The sequence below is a fragment of the Daktulosphaira vitifoliae genome, unplaced genomic scaffold, assembly GCF_025091365.1.
Source record: "Daktulosphaira vitifoliae isolate Bord-2020 unplaced genomic scaffold, ASM2509136v1 Scaffold_1, whole genome shotgun sequence".
In the NCBI taxonomy this organism is placed as follows: Eukaryota; Metazoa; Arthropoda; class Insecta; order Hemiptera; family Phylloxeridae; genus Daktulosphaira; species Daktulosphaira vitifoliae.
In genome coordinates, this window is record NW_026099572.1 from 3,324,469 (window position 1) to 3,342,150 (window position 17,682).

A 17,682-nucleotide genomic window follows, 5' to 3' on the forward strand; every position below is an offset into this window, starting at 1 on the left:
AGTATCAAAAAACACATTTTTATCAATAACAAAAAAAGTAGTCTTATATATAAAAGATGCTAATAGTAAGTTTAATATAATATACTTTAACCGTTTTATACCCATTTTGTTTTTCTTATAAATGCATTGTCAAAAACAACATACAATTTATATTTATTTTTTAATTTCTCCCGTTTACCGTTAGATATGTTGGTACATGTTTTATGTGTACATTTTCTGAGATTGTTTTCAACCAGTTCCGTGTTGTATAATTGGCTTTGAAATAATATAGTTATCATTAATAACAACAGATATTTAGCATAAAAGTTATGAAGAACAATTAGACCAAATTATATCATAATTTTAATTTTATGTAAAATATTATAAATTGTAATATTTAATATATTTAAGTATTCTCAATTCTTTGTTATTTAATATCTTAGTTCGAAATGCTGTTTCAATAACAACATAAATATAACACAGTGTTAAATTGGGGCATAGTCAGATCGGAATAAAAGAATTTCAATAGAGGGTTTTTTTCGTCATTTTGAGTTTATATATTATGACCAATGGAGGGACAAAGCCCTCATTGCCCCTCATTGGATTTCTCAATGTTGTATAATAACTATATTTACTATGCAACATAAATTATAATCAGATATCGTTTTCTAGAAAAATTTACTATCTACTTATGAAGTGAATAATTTCTCCTCCTCGATATTTCGGATAATTAATACCAGTAATGGTTGTAGGGTAAAGTTTCTGAAGAGGCACCAACCCATACAAAAGCGTAGTTTTGAAAGGGATAATCCTGACTACCTCTTACTTAGATGCTCCTGAGCATAAATTTTTAACACAAAATTAAAAAAAAAACTTTTATACAGAAAAAATAAAATTATTGTTAAAATAATTATTCAGTTTCATTATTTTTCTAAATAAATGTGGTTACTTTTTTTATTTCATAGGTAAATTACCTAATAAGTAAAAAATAAGTATGTAATGATATGTTATACAATAACATATAAATACTTATATTACAGCAATTTATTATTTAAATTATTTACATTATATCTACAACTATATTATTTTATATTTTAATAATATAAAAAAATTTGACTTATAATTTGACTATACTCATAATTTTTTTAATAATTATGTAAAAGGGTCAAGCTCACAGTTTTTATACTTATTAAATTAAATGATTAAAATAAAAAAAAGACCTAAGTGCTTAACCAAAATATTTGATAAACAAAAAGGAAAACAGTAGAAATGTTTAAATCATTAAAATCAGTCTTATCAAGTGATCAACCATATGTTGTCTTTTTCTAACGCCAAATCGATTTAGAAAATTTTAGTTTATCATACTTTGGATATTTTGCGAACTGCTAAATGTATAATATCTCATAAATTATAAATGCAGTTGTTTTTTATTCATTTTAAAGAATCTCCTTGCTTCCCCGCCAAAACCAACATTGATTAATATCGCTTTTAAACCAACGATCATTTGAACAAACATAGGCTTTTCTTCTAGTAGAAGTAAAACAATTTGTGAACTATTTATTTATTTTATTTTTTTTTAATAGTTTTACAGACCTTTCAAATTTTTCAACACAACAAGATTTATTTATTCATAATGGACACACATTCATAATAATTATGCTTTTTCACCTGTTTAACCGAATGCAAAAAAGGGACATTTATGAAATCGTATAAGTTATTAGTTGTTCGTTTGGTATAGTAGTTTATGTAAAAACAATGCTAGTGACTATCTATCGTTTATTCATAAACCATTCCTACTATAATGTTTAGCATAAATCTTAATGACACGTTTTAAAAAAAATATGTATAGAACATAATGTAGGATAGAAACGTTAAAAATCAGTTGTATTCTCAAGCAACAGTAAATGAGGTTCGGTCTAAAAAGACTTCCGTGAAATTTTAGGAAGGTTAAATTTTACTTCATCTAGCTTTACCACTAGTTCAATAATTTGTTATTTAAATATAATTATTTTTCGAACAAAAAAGGTTCATAACTATTTAAAAAGGAATTAATCATTCGAATATATGTAGTTAAATTTAATCAAGTGCCCTATTCAATTTGTCTGTTGAATATTTACACTCAGTGTGGGAGGGTAAAAATCCTTAGGAATACACGGCACCTTACGCTTGTTAAAAAAAATATTACGATTATTATTTTGAATTTTGTGTTTACTTATTAGACTTCTACAATTAAATTTAATTTGTCAGCAAAATAAATGTAATGAGAATTTAATTTTTTTTTTTTGAGGTAGGTACTAATAACTGGGTGTGTTATTTTATGAAAATGTATTCTTTTTTCATTGAAAAATAATTTTACTAACGTGTTTTTTTTGACTGGCCTCGCAAATTCAAAGGACGGCTACGCTTATACCTCAATTTATAATTTGTAATTCTGGTTTACGTAATATAATTACTTATTATGAAATATTATAATATTATTAATAAGTATATATGTTTATTTTATTCTCTAAAGACTAAATATAAAATTCGTTCTTATGTTAGTTGATGATTTTTTTATCTAAAAATAAACAGAGTCAATGGTTATTCTTTCTTGTCATTTCTTATTTACTATATGTTTTTAATAAATAAGTATAATATATAGTGATGGGCATTTTCAAATATTTTGAACTATCAAATTTTTTTTATACAACCGAATAGTTTATTTTTAGCATAAACTATTTAATAGTTTAAATAACATTCAAATATAACTATTGAATATTTTTACTACTCGAATAGTTCGAATAGTAAACAACTATTGAATAGTTCTATAGTTACTATTCGATATTTTCTATCCCTAATAATATACATTCCTCTCTTAGTCTTTACTTATCACTATTATAACGCTGACAGTTAGACCTCAACAAACGGTAATAATAATTATTATTGCGCAATGGATGCAGAAGCAAACGAGATACGATTACAGAAAGATAAAAAATACAATTGAGCACAATAGTATAACATACACACCGAATTCCGGTAACCGACCTGTGTGCTGATTAGTAGTTTAAAATTTCCTAGTAAATCGTACTGCTGAGTGAATTTTATTATCTTGTACATCATATTTTGCTACGCTTGTAGACTGTAGTGCAATATTTCATATTCTAGTGTAACAATATATTTTAGTTGTTTATATAAAACTTATTGCACTAATGAATTTCTACCCGAATTGTCAAATAAATATAAAATTTAACTAAATTTATTATTTATTTAACTAAACTGTAAAATTATAAATATTAAATTTATAAGGTTTTAATTTTCAGTTTTTATAATTGTATAAGTACTTTTAGTATTATATAATTATATGTTATTATCATTAGTATTGCTTTTAACACGTGGTACTTTATATGTATTACGGCTTATAAAATATTAATATATTTTTAGAGCTCTTTTAATTTGAATAAGTATTTAAAAACAAAATCATATATTATTTGAAGTGCTTGATTAAACTAGGTATTTTTTGATTGTTAAAACAAACCATTTTACTAACTTGAAGTTGTAAATTGCTAAATTTAAATTGCACTCGTGTCTCCTTTTTATCCACCCTTGGCTTACGTCAGGGTTAACAAAACAAAAAACCTGGCCGACTTTTCTGGGAGTCTATTTTTGAATTTTATATTGGTGTACTAATCTGTTTAGTATACTAAAACACGACGTTTTAGTGCAACTATTAATGTAAAATTAAAAAACTGTATTTTTGAATGTTGGTATGCCAAAAAATATTTATTAGTATACTAAAGTTTTAGATGAACTTTTTAGAGTGGATATCTACCACACTAATCATGATTTTAGTATACTAATTACTGTTATCATTCATTTTCTTATGAAAACGTTTAAATTTGGTGTATTTATAACATTCTCAAATTAATTTAATAATACAAAAATGGAATATCTTAATATATATATATATATAATTCAAGTTATAAATAATTTGGAAATGATTGAAAAAGGTCAAGATAATGACCACGCAAAAATTAGATTAAATATAGCGGAAGATCTGTTCTTTGGTATGTCACTAAACTAATTACAATATGGTAATGTACATATATTTTCTAGTTACATTAATAAAATGTCATTTTCTGTAGTTTTGTTTGAAAGGGCATTTGTATACAAATTTAGACTAACAAAAGATCTACTAAGTTTAATTATTAATAAACCAAATCCATAAGGGCTAAAAGTATTTTTACCCCCATTCTAAAATATTTGAATTAACAATTGACCTTTATCAGCTTTCATTATAAAAAATAACACGAAAAATTAAATTAAAAATTTTAACGAATAAACAGCAATAAATTTTTCATGGATAAATTTTGTTTATCATAAATTTTATCAAGTATTAATGATAAAATTAATATAAAAAAACCCCAGCACAGAGGGGTCGCGGCACAGTGGTGACGTGGCATAGTTGGATCAAGTATAATGATATCTGACAGTGATTAAAATCACTATAAAAAAAAAACGCTTCGATGGAAATCTTTAGATAGTGTTTAATTTTAAAAAATTGGTGTATTATTCCAATAGCTACATGATCTGCTAGTTCATTATTAATATCCTAATTAAGATAAAGTATGTCGAATGAAAAAGGGATTATTAAAAAATATTATTTCTTATAAAAAAATAATGTTGATCCATACACCTTTCAAAAAGTTATAGCATTATAAAGTTAAAAATATAAAAAAGAATTTTTTCACAAAAATCGTATTTTTTTTATAAACTTTGATGTCTGTTTTCACCATGAAGATAAAAGAAAGTCAGAAATTTTTTTTTACCATAATAAAGTATATTACATTAGCTTTAATTTAAGATATATATAAAAGTGTCAGACCTTCCGGAACACTTTCAAAATTTAAGTTGAAAAAGTTCTACTTTTTACATGCATTTTTTAGATTTGAACCCCCCTCGTATATAGGGAAATGATCCGATTTAAAAAAACAGTATGTCAAATGAAAGATGTATATGAATACTACTCCTCATAAAAAAATTGTACTGATCCATACATTTTTCAAAAAATTATGGAATAATAAAGTTAAAAATGTAAAAAATAAAATCGAGAATTTTCACACGAAAATAGCATTCGGTAGCCATTTTCACCACGAAGACAAGTCCAGAGGTCAAATTTTTTTTTTCCATAATAAAGTATATTACATTAGCTTTAATTTAAGATATATATAAAAGTGTCAGACCTTCCGGAACATTTTCAAAAGTTAAGTTGAAAAAGTTAATTTTTTGTGAAAAAGTTGTCATTTTAAATCCCCCCCTGTGGGCAGGTTAAGTGTCAGATTTACAAAAAAAATATACCAAATGATAGGTAAAGACATCAAGCATCTATATAAAAAAAAATTATATTGATATGTTCATTTTTGAAAAAGTTACGGCAGTTTTTAGTAAAAAAAATTGAAAAAATTTCGAAAATTAGCGATTTTTAAATTTGTAATTTTTTTGGAGGTTTCCCCCATTTACGGGGAACGAGGGAATTTTTTTCAATTTTTAAGGGTAATGTCTTCGACTAGATACGATTTGTGATCTTTTGACGTATCGTTGAAAGAAATCCGTTCGGTGAGAGCTGAGAAATAGTGATAACAGACACAAAAAAAAAAAACACATCATAGTAAAAAAAATACCTTCTCAGCTTCGCATCGAAGCTAATACAGTACAGCCAATATAATTTAATATACCGCACTAATAATTATTGGTTTGAAATGTCATTAGATTGGACGATGTACGATTAGTGCAAGATTTTTAGACTGATAAAAAATGAAATTCAAATATACGAATTTCCATTAGTGCACTAAAATCATAATAATAATTTTTTTAGATAAAACTGAATTCTTGTGGTTTTCAAAAAATCTCGGGATTTTGTCAATCCTGGATGCAATATATTTTCCTCATGTTTTAAGCGTATTTATATATAGAGAATTCTGTACTGTTTATTAGCTTGATAATATTACGATTATATGGTATGAATAAGATCACCAAATTGTAATGATATATTTATTAACAACAATTGAATGTATACTAAATGTGTCCTCAATATTTATAAAATTCTAATTTAATTTTATAAAAAATTACATTATTTTTAGATTTGCGTTATGAAATATAATACTAAACAGTACAATATTATTTTTATTTTTATAAAATAACAATAATGTGATTATGAAAAGTATAATTTTTGACATAAATGGCTATTATTATGTAGTACAACAAATAAATTATATTATAGATCTCTATTTTTGTCCCTGACATACTTTCTATAGGTACTATGTCTATTTTATTAAAAAATAAGAATTTTTGATTCTTGAATAATACTAGTAAATATTGGTGTTTATATTTTAAAATATGTTAACAACAGTTGGATAATAGTTTAATTTAAACCTTTGAATACTTATTTAACAAAATCTGGATATAATTTTAATGGGATTTAAAATATTTTGAGTAAAATACGTTTTTTAGCTTCGATGCGAAGCGGAGAAGGTATTAATTTTACTATGATGTGTTTTTTTTTTTTATGTCTGTTGCCACTTTTTCTCAGCTCTCACTGGACCGATTTCTTTCAAAAATACGTCAAAAGATCACAAATCGTATCTAGTTGAAGACATTACCCTTAAAAATTGAAAAAAATTCCCTCGTTCCCCGCAAATGGGGGAAATATCCAAAAAAATTACAAATTTAAAAATCGCTAATTTTCGAAATTTTTTCACTTTTTTTTCTTAAAACTTCCATAACTTTTTGAAAAATCAACAAATCAACATAATTTTTTTTTATACTAAAACCTTCTAAAACTTTAGATATTTTGATATCATTTTTTTGAAAATCTATCACTTAACCTGCTCATTGGGGGGGATTTAAAATGGCAACTTTTTTACAAAAATTAATTTTTTCAACTTAATTTTTGAAAATGTTCCGGAAAGACTGCGTCCTTTAAACATATATCAAATTAAAGCTTATTTTATGTACTACAAAATGAAAAAAAAAAATTTGTCCCGACACTTTTTTTTCTACATTTAAACGGCTGCCGTAGTTAAAAAAACACTATTTTTGTGTTAAAATTTTCGATTTTCGATTTTAAATTTTCAACTTAAAAATGCTATAACTTTTTGAAAAATGTATATATCAGCACAAATTTTTTTTTTCTAAATACATTATAAGTACATCTTTCATTTGACATACTTTTTATTAAAATTGGACAATTTCCCCTTATATAGGGGGCGTTCAAAACTTAAAATATGGTAAAAAACATAGATCTTTTTCAACTGAACTTTTGAAAATGTTCCGGAAATACTGCGTCCTTTAAACATATATCAAATCAAAGGTTATGTTATATACTATCAAATGAAAAAAAAAAATTTGTCCCGACATCTTATCTTCTATGTGCAAATGGCTGTCGAAAATTTAAAAAAAAATGTAATGTTTGCGATAAAAATTACATTTTATCGGGATGTTTTTTGTACTTAAAACTGCCATAACTTTTTCAAAAATGAACAAATAAAAATAATATTTTTTTGTATTGAAACCTTAGATATTTCCCTTTCATTTGATATAATTTTTTTTGAAAATCTAACACTTATTCTGCTCACTGGGAGGATTTAAAATAGTAACTTTTTTACAAAAAATAACTTTTTCAACTTAATTTTTGAAAATGTTCCGGAAATACTGCGTCCTTTAAACATATATAAAATTAAAGCTTATTTTATGTACTACAAAATGAAAAAAAAAAATTTGTCCCGACGATCTATCTTCTATACGCAAATGGCTACCATATTGAAAAATATACTATTTTTGTATGATAATTATGGGTTTTGTATTTTATTTTAATAGAAGTTGATGTTGCTTTTGCAATTATCCATCAATTTTTTAAAATTAAACACTATCTACAGATTTGCATCGAAGCGTTTCTTATGATAGTGATTTTAATCACTGTCAGATTAAATCTATACTGGACCCTACTATGCAATGTCTCCACTATACCGCGTCCCCACTGTGCTACCGTTTGTTTTAATTTTAAATTCTGTGTAATTGAGTTGTAAAATTTCGGGGAAAACATTTTTTGTATTAGTCTTAAAATGAACATGAAAATAAATTAATTTTTGTAATTTTTGAATACTAAAAGTTATTGTTGGGTTATTGTGTTTGTTAAATGTGTTTTACGTGTAACATGAAATTGCGCAAATAATATTTCAATGCTAATTTTGAGTTATATTATCCATTAAATTTATGTTATTTTCATCTGACCAGAACGAAGGCAAAACTTGAGATTGTAAATCATTCGTTGCAGCATTGCTCTACTTACATACTCTTTTAATTAAACTTAGTAATTGTTAGATTTGATTAGGATGAATAATTAGATCATTAAATAAATTTCTACCTAAACTATGATATACGAATTAAAGAAGGTTATTTTTTTATTAGATTTATCATATATTTATTTGATTATACAAATTATTTGAGTTCAGTTGCAAAAAGACTACCTTGTCAAAACATTACATATGAAGTAGTCAATAAATTACGATGTAGTCAAATGGTCTAAAATATTCTATAGTAAAATATTAAAATATAGTAAATATTACATTAAATTTATTTTGTACTTGGTCACTTTCACCATGATTTAGTGAAACGGTGAGCAGCAAAAGAAAATACTTCATAATCACGTTTAAGTCGAAAATCAATTATTTATGGTTAAAAAAACTGTTAAATGATAACTAAATGGTTTTGGTTATTTAATTTTAGATTCACTATGCTTCAACAAATTCTAAAAGATATGTATGTAGATCCGGAGCTGTTGGCTGAACTTGATGAAGCTCAGAGACAAACTCTATTCTGCAGAATGCGAGAAGAACAAGTTCGTCGTTGGAAACTTTGGGATAAAAATGAGGGTTCTAGAACAACAAGTTTAAAAAAACAATCAAGTAACATAAAAAAAATTCTTTATAAACATTTTATTAGTATATTCTGATTAATTAATTATGTCAAGGTAAGAAAAAAGTACATTGGATGTTAGATATCAATGGTGAACCTTGGACATGGGTCATGGGGGAACATAAAAATGATAAAACCATTGAGCAAATTATTGAAGAAGAAGCAAGGGAGGCTGCAAGAATACAAGCAGAACAAGAGACTGAGCAATTGAGGTTGATTATTCTTATAATTATGTTTTACGCTTTTCACAGTATACCTACTAGAATCAATTTTGTACGAATTATTAATCGTTATGTTATACTTCAAGATTGAAGGTGGAACTGGAACTGATGGCAATGTTGGAAAACAAAACAAAGGCTCAGTACAGTACCCAGGAAGTTGTACATCACGATATTGAAGAAATTTACTGTTCAGTAGAAGACTTAAAAACTTGCACGGCTAGAAATTCGTGCGTAACGGCTCAGCCAATTCGCGGAGCATTGAAAGAACTGTCATTCAACAAAGTACTTTATTTATATTTTATATAGTAAAAAATTTAGTCTAAGTAATGTATGAATGATAGTTAGAGTTGCTTGATATAATTTGATAGCGTATAGATTTATATAGCCTTCTGGCTTTATTGTCGTGGTATATAAATAATATACTTTTCCATTTATTGTATATGTGAGTGGAACAAATCGTTCGATGAGCTCTAAACATTAAAGTTCGTTGAACTATTTTATAGGTATCCGAGCGCGTGAGAAATTGGGAACAGAGGGTTATGGAAGAACGTACTTCAGAAATATATAAAAAAATGAAAAATAAAAAGGAGGAAGAAGAAAGAAAAGCTGAAGAAGCTGATAAAAAACAAGAAATCGTTTGGCGAGAACAAGGTTAATATTAATTTTTGCAAGATCGTAATACAGGATGAGACGCAAAAATAGAATATTTTGAAATTACACTAAAAATGTTAAAAAATGTATATTTTTACATAAATATACATATAATTATAAAATAATAATTTTTAAATAATATAATTTTATATTTTTGGATATTTATTGCCTTTCTCGTTTACTAACTTTTAATATATGTCTCATTTATTTGAAAATATCTCATATAACGTGTATACTAAGGGAAATGTATAAGTAAACGTAATGTTTATTAATTTTTTATAATTTATTTTTAGAGCAAAGAGCTAAAGAAGCAGAATTACAAAAACGACAAATTGCACGGCAAGCTAGAGAAGAACATAGACGGTCATTGTTGTGCACTGAAAATCAATTTAAGTGAGACATTATTTGGTTGTTATTATTTCTATTTTTTTTTTAACTAGTTTACTAATAGGGAGCATACTGATTAATACTTTATATTAAAAAATTATTTCAAAAGGATCACTTTTTATTAAACAAAACATTAAAGATCATTATTAACTAACCGCGTGTAGCAGTGGCGTAACCAGGAGGAACTCAGGTATCCCCCCCTTTGACAGTAATATTTATCTTTAAAATGAAGGGAGCAAAAAGAAAAGGTCCAAAATATGTAATTTTGTAGATTTTTTTTATTATGCATCTTACTTTATGAAATTCTGGCTACACCATTAACTTTTAGTGATGAGTAACCTACTAGATTTTTTTTCTAATGGGCCAGTACGTACCTAGTAACAAATCGGGGAATTCACGCGGCTACATATTTTTGATCGATATCTACACATATTTGGAGTATTTGCAATAATATTTGTAATATTATGTAAATTTTAATTTATTGTAGTAGTGTGTTAGTGCCAAACTCTTCTAAGCCGCCAAGTAAAAAAGCTGTTATTGAATGGTTTAGAGCTAAAGAAATACCTAGGCGAGCGGGTTTTGAACAAAATAAGAATGCTATAGCTACATGGTTCCACGGTGATTATAAATTTTGTTTTTATCACTATATATTTTGCTTATTTATATATTATAATCATGAATACAAGCTTATCCGTGTACGATCTATCTTAAGACATATCGTATAAAGGTCTCCAGTAAAAGTTCATAGGATAAAAAAATATATTTTTTCTTATAACTAACACGCTGTGAAACGTCCTGTGTGTACTTTAATTATTATGAATATACATATATGTTGGTTTTATTACACTTTAAGGCCTTATTACGAGAAAAGAAGCCGAAGTTTTGTTACATAAAGAACCAGTTGGTAGTTTTCTGGTACGATTATCTGAAAAGATTTGGGGCTATGCCATAACTTATAGAGATTACGACTGTTGCAAACATTATTTAGTGGATGCATCCAATGACCATTATCAGTTTTTAGGTACTAATCAAATACCTCACAATACATTAAGTAAGGATACAAATTAAAAAAGTTATAGAAGATATCAACTTAAAAAAAAGTTGGCCAATAAATATTAAATTTTATCTGTTTATTGCAGGTGAATTAGTTAGTTATCACAGAAAAAAACCGATTACCAAAACTGGCGATGAGCTTTTGTTGACACCCTGTAATCGATCATCTAAATTACCTCCATTAGTATTTCAAGGACTATTGAAAACTTAAGTTATTCTGATAAAATGTTTTTTGTTTTATAGTCTGTATAAATTTTTATTATATTTTTAAGTTATTAAAAACTACTTTCTTTTTGATAATTTATTTCACTATGATTATAAATTTATGTTTTATATTTAAAAACTTACCATTTTATATTTAGTACCTATATATGTATACATACATGTATATACATAAATTACCTACTTAGTCATATGTTTGTTATTTATATATATTTAAATTTTAATGTATTTTAGTAATTTAAAAACTATTAAATATGTTTTTTTGTTCACTATAGTTAATTCTTAGGAAATCATATGGGTGTGGTAAAATATGGAGAAATATTTTAAGTGTTTGAAATTAATCCAAGAGGTTTGAGTGAAAATTAAGTGAAGTTCCAATTTTAAAGATTTGTGATTGTAAAATAAAAATTGACGTAGTGAGAGTGCAGTTTGCTGCAAAACCAGCAAACTTTATAAAAAGGTCATAATTTTATTATGTATATTAAATACATTGTTATATATTTAGTTTTATGCTCTTAATTTAAAATTATTCACAAAAAAAAAAAAAGAAAATTGTTGCCTTAGCCACTCGACACTCCAAATTAATATTTAAATTAAGTTATTTTAAAAAGTTGCTTTTTTATAACTGTCATAATTAGTATATAAAATTATTAGTATAATTACTATATACGCATTTATGATATTTATAATAAAAAGCACCTAATCTGCTTCAGATCAGGAGACAGCAAAAAAAAAAAAATGTATTATGATATATTTCTAAAAGCCTATAAATTATAATATCTTCCTAAAAAACCTACCATGAAACTAACAGAAAATTTATTTTGTTATTTTGTGGCAATTAATTTTTTGTCCCATATTAATCCGAGCGCACGAAAATGCACCAGACCAAATTTTAGTTATGCTAGTGTATCTATAGATGAAATATTTTGCCGATTCTAATCGCTGTATCTGTTTCCTAAAGAAAAGTTTTTGAAAATTTGAAACATAAATTTAGTATCTAAGATCACTGCGAAATATAATCCTTTATGTAAACTCGTTTCAAAATAAGATAATTTCAATGAGTTCTAACTGACTCATCATCAAAATAATACTTATAAGTAGAAATGTGAAACTTTTTGAACAAAGGTAAGTCTTTTTCCTTTTTTTTTTGTTATTATTCTTAAGTTTCAGTTACATTGACAATTAGCTACTTATAAAGTTACATACTGTTTATATTTATTACATAAATTTTATAAGGTTTAGCATTTAAAATACGACATATATACAATTTCGAGGGATTGTTCATTACACTTAGTGAATTACTTACTACCGCAAAATTTTCGTTTTCAAAATTATGTTTTATACAATAAACTGCTTTTTTCCAACGTAGAATTTCTGCAGTAAATATCAAACATTTAACAGGTAATTTTGTAATATATTATCACTTATAATATTAACATGCATTATAATGTTATCGTGTGTACATGTATATCACATATTATGAATATACAAAATCACTAAAACAGGGTTTCTTTAATTAAAATAAAAAATAATCAGCTAATTATGGGATAAAATCTACTTATTGTGGAGTTTTTTAAGTAACTCTTATACACAGGGCTCTCATTATAATTAACCAATTAGAATAGAAAGCCTTAGCTTCCAAGATCACGCTAGGGATCGCTAGACTACCCCTTTTGACTATATGACGTGTAGTGTGAATTGTGTACGTTGTGTATTTAATACCAGAATTAATGTTGGATTGTTTCAAAAATTTTAGCGTGACATAGGACATGAGGTAAGTACAATTTAACGTATGCTTTTGAACCTCCAACTATCTATTGCGTAATAAACCATTAATAAAAATTATATAATTTAAAAAAATATATATTTAACTTCCTAACCTTCCATTACTACATTACTCTTTTGTATTTCTGTTTTTAATTTAATTTTTGGTTTAAAACAATTTTTATGTGGCTATTATTTTATTGTGACATACTATGGTCATTCCTACATCGTGTTTATCTATCGATGGGTCTGTATAGTAGTTAATCGGGTTTAATAGTGTTTAATAATTGATCTAGTTAATGTTTATACATCTTATCAGATATATACAGATTCTTAACAGATTAGTTTAGAACAAATACTGACTCGGTTGATTCTGATTAACGTTCCGCACTTTCGGTGGTGTTTAAATTTCGGCTAAGTGTTAACTTGTTTTAAGTGTGGTTTCCCTGTAAATTTGTGATCATCAGTGGCGTAGCGAAGGGGGAGGACTCCGGGTCCGGTCCACCCCCTTGGCATGTATAATATTATATTTTTTGGATTACGACAAGTAACGTTGTAGCTACAGTTAAGTAATTCATACCACAATGTGATTAATACTATCAAATTTTCATGTTATCTGTTGCCTTAATAATTATTATCATAACCATTGTTCTAGAACACCTGTATCAGCAACTATGTTTAAAATACATTTAGTCTTTGATCTGTTATCAAATCATTTATTGTTATCGTAACAGTTTTGAAATAATAACAAATTAATATTAATGTTACAATTGTAGTTTTTTGTTTTTTAGTACTGTTGGTTTTTACAGTTTAAAGTATTGAAAATTAAAAATGAAACGTTTTATAAACGATTATCTTAAAGCTAGTAATCCCAATCAAAGTGCTCCCTTACCTACTTTAGTGAAGTGTTCTATAATTACCAATGTTTCAAGGGAAACGGAAGACAACATTCACAGCCCGTTTGATATAACGAAATATATTGGTAAACATATGTCAAATAATGAAAAACTTGAAGCACTTAATACATTTTGGATCCCAAGTAAAAATTATAATTTTCCCATTACGCTTAATGGCAATAAAAATTAAAAATTTCAACTTTCTTGGTTTGAGAAGTGGAATTGGATTGCTTATAGTAGTTTAGTTGATGGTGCTTATTGTAAGTATTGTGCTTATAGTAAGTATTTACTATAAAATATGGTGGAAAAGGAAGTTAATTGCTTGGGCAGCTTTGCAATCAACCATTAAAGAATTGGAAGCACGCTACTGAAAAATTTAAATCACATGAAAGCACTAATTATCATATCAACTGTATATTAAATTATCAATCCTTGTCAAAAGTTATTTCAGGGCAAACAACTTCTGTGTACGATCAACTAGATATAGCTTCAAAACAACAAAAAGAAGATAATAGAAAAATCATTTTGCCTGTTATTAAGTCTGTGATATTCTGTGGTCGTCAGAAAATAGCAATTAGAGGTCATCGAGATTATGGCCCTTTGGAATTAAATGAACCAACAGAAAATGATGGTAATTTTCGGGCGTTATTAAGATTTTATATAAATGCAACTAGAATATCAGAAAATAATAGCCATGTATTAGCACGAGAAAACTGTAAAAAGAATGCTCAGTATATAAGTCCGCAAATACAAAATCAGATTGTTGATGCTTGTTATATAGTCGTGTCAAAAAAAATTGTGAAAAAAATTAATGAATTTTAATATTTTTCCATAATTTCTGATGAGACTGCTGATGTAATTCTACTGATAATACAATTCATGAGGACTTTTTAAAGTTTGTACCCGTTCATGATGTGAGTGGTAGAACTCTAGCAAACACCATAATTGATGAACTAAAAATAATAAATAATAAAAACTGAAATAATAAATCTAATATAATTATAGTACTTGGCATAAAAAATTTAACTTCTAGAATCTTTTAGCTTCGATGCGAAGCTGAGAAGGTATTGGTTTTACTATGATGTGTTTTTTTTTTTTGTGTCTGTTATCACTATTTCTCAGCTCTCACCGAACGGATTTCTTTCAACGATACGTCAAAAGATCACAAATTGTATCTAGTCGAAGACATTACCCTTCAAAATTGAAAAAATTTCCCTCGTTCCCCGTAAATGGGGGAAACCTCCAAAAAAATTACAAATTTAAAAATCGCTAATTTTCGAAATTTTTTCAATTTTTTTTACTAAAAACTGCCGTAACTTTTTCAAAAATGAACATATCAATATAATTTTTTTTTATATAGATGCTTGATGTCTTTACCTATCATTTGGTATATTTTTTTTGTAAATTTGACCTTTTATCTGCCCACAGGGGGGGATTTAAAATGACAACTTTTTCACAAAAAATTAACTTTTTCAACTTAACTTTTGAAAATGTTCCGGAAGGTCTGACACTTTTATATATATCTTAAATTAAAGCTAATGTAATGTACTTTAATTTGAAAAAAAAAAATTTGACCTCTGGACTTGTCTTCATGGTGAAAACGGCTACCGAATGCTATTTTTGTGTGAAAATTTTCGATTTTATAATTTACATTTTTTACTTTAAAGTGCTATAACTTTTTAAAAAATGTATGGATCAATACAATTTTTTCATGAGAAGTAGTATTTATATACATCTTTCATTGGATATACTTTTTTTTTAAATCAGACTATTTCCCTATATATGGGGGGGCTTCAAATATAAAAAATGCATATAGAAAGTAGAACTTTTTCAACTTAACTTTTGAAAATGTTCCGGAAGGTCTGACACTTTTATATATATCTTAAATTGAAGCTTATGTAATATTCTTTAATTTGAAAAAAAAAAATTTGACCTCTGGACTTGTCTTCGTGGTGAAAGTTGACATCAAAGTTAATAAAAAATTACGATTTTTGTAAAATAATTTTTTTTTATATTTTTAACTTAATAATGCTCTAACTTTTTCAAAAATGAGCATATCAATAAAAATTTTTTCTATGTAGATGCTTGATGTCTTTACTTATCATTTGGTATATTTTTTTTGTAAATCTGACCCTTTATCTGCTCACAGGGGGGGATTTAAAATGACAACTTTTTCACAAAAAATTAACTTTTTCAACATCACTTTTGAAAATGTTCCGGAAGGTCTGACACTTTTATATATATCTTAAATTAAAGCTAATGTAATATACTTTAATTTGAAAAAAAAAAATTTGACCTCTGGACTTGTCTTCACGGCGAAAATGGCTACCGAATGCTATTTTCGTGTGAAAATTCTCGATTTTATTATTTATATTATATTTAACTTTATAATGCTATAACTTATTGAAAAGTTTATGGATCCACACAATTTTTTTATGAGAAATAATATTTTTTAATAAACCCTTTTTCATTCGACATACTTTATCTTAATCGAGATATTAAGGAACCAGCAGATCAAGTAGCTTTTGGAATAAAACACCAATTTTTTTAAAATTTAACACTATCTAAAGATTTGCATCGAAGCGTTTATTTTTGATAGTGATTTTAATCACTGTCAGATATCATTATACTTCATCCAACTATACCACGTCACAACTGTGCTGCGACCCCCCTGTGCTGGGTTTTTTTAAACGAATATGCGTTTTCCAAAAAATAAAATGAAAATAAATAATTAAAAATCAACAAAATCAGTTATAACGTATTTTAAGACTTTTAAATGTTTTTTACTGTTTGTAGTGTTTTTGTGGGCCATTTATTGAGAAAACAACATTGAAGTTATTATTTTTGAATTTCTTGTAAAATTTCTTTTACTTGAGTTTTACTTTTATTATTCTAAGTTAAGAGAAAAAAAAGTTATGAGACATAGATCAGTTATTTCTATTAAATTTGACTCTTCGACTCAACTTAATAGGCCCGGGGGCACGGGTTAACCTTAACGGATCGGTCCCAAATTTTGCACAGCTCATTTTTTTGACCATTAAAAAAAAATTAAGGGGTAGCGTAAAAAAAAAAAAAGACATTCGATTTTTGAGGGCTACCCTAATGATGACGCTACCACTATGAGCGGCAAATTTAATGGAGTTGCTACATTAATCAAAAACAATTACCCCACTGTCCTGTAAATTCATTGCAGCTCTCATAATCTCAATCTTGCTATATCATATTGTTGTAATATACCTCAAATTAGAAATACAATGGGGGTCGTTGAAAGTGTATATTTATTTTTTAATACTCCTAAAAGACAAAAGTTTTTCACTGAACAATTAGAAATATTTAAAAAACCCAGCACAGGGGGGTCGCGGCACAGTAGTGTCGTGGTATAGTTGGATCAAGTATAATGATATGTGACAGTGATTAAAATCACTATCAAAAAAAACGCTTCGATGCAAATCTTTAGATAGTGTTAAATTTAAAAAAAATTGGTGTTTTATTCCAAAAGCTGCATGATCTGTTGGTTCCTTATTAATATCCTGATTCAGATAAAGTATGTCGAATGAAAA

At 26.5% G+C, this 17,682-nt stretch overlaps 1 protein-coding gene and 1 long non-coding RNA gene across 3 annotated transcripts in view; both read left to right on the forward strand.

Moving 5' to 3' along the window:
- The window catches only part of LOC126895782 (SH2 domain-containing protein 4A-like), a 16,084-nt gene extending 4,348 nt beyond the window's left edge, over positions 1-11,736 (forward strand). The window contains exons 2-9 of one of the 2 annotated variants that reach the window (XM_050668006.1): positions 8,740-8,918; positions 8,984-9,140; positions 9,236-9,431; positions 9,653-9,800; positions 10,094-10,193; positions 10,678-10,805; positions 11,041-11,238; positions 11,327-11,736. In XM_050668006.1, coding sequence (XP_050523963.1) covers positions 8,747-8,918; positions 8,984-9,140; positions 9,236-9,431; positions 9,653-9,800; positions 10,094-10,193; positions 10,678-10,805; positions 11,041-11,238; positions 11,327-11,451 — 1,224 coding nt within the window. In that variant the 5' untranslated portion in view covers positions 8,740-8,746 and the 3' untranslated portion in view covers positions 11,452-11,736. Of the gene's footprint in view, positions 1-8,739; positions 8,919-8,983; positions 9,141-9,235; positions 9,432-9,652; positions 9,801-10,093; positions 10,194-10,674; positions 10,806-11,040; positions 11,239-11,326 lie in introns of both variants that reach the window. The other variant, XM_050668005.1, reaches the window with a different exon arrangement.
- A 3,959-nt stretch (positions 11,737-15,695) lies between these two features.
- LOC126895809 (uncharacterized) lies at positions 15,696-17,225 on the forward strand. Its single transcript, XR_007701722.1, has 2 exons — positions 15,696-15,982; positions 16,346-17,225. It is a non-coding gene; the product is annotated as an uncharacterized LOC126895809 (long non-coding RNA).
- The last annotated feature ends 457 nt before the right edge of the window (positions 17,226-17,682 follow it).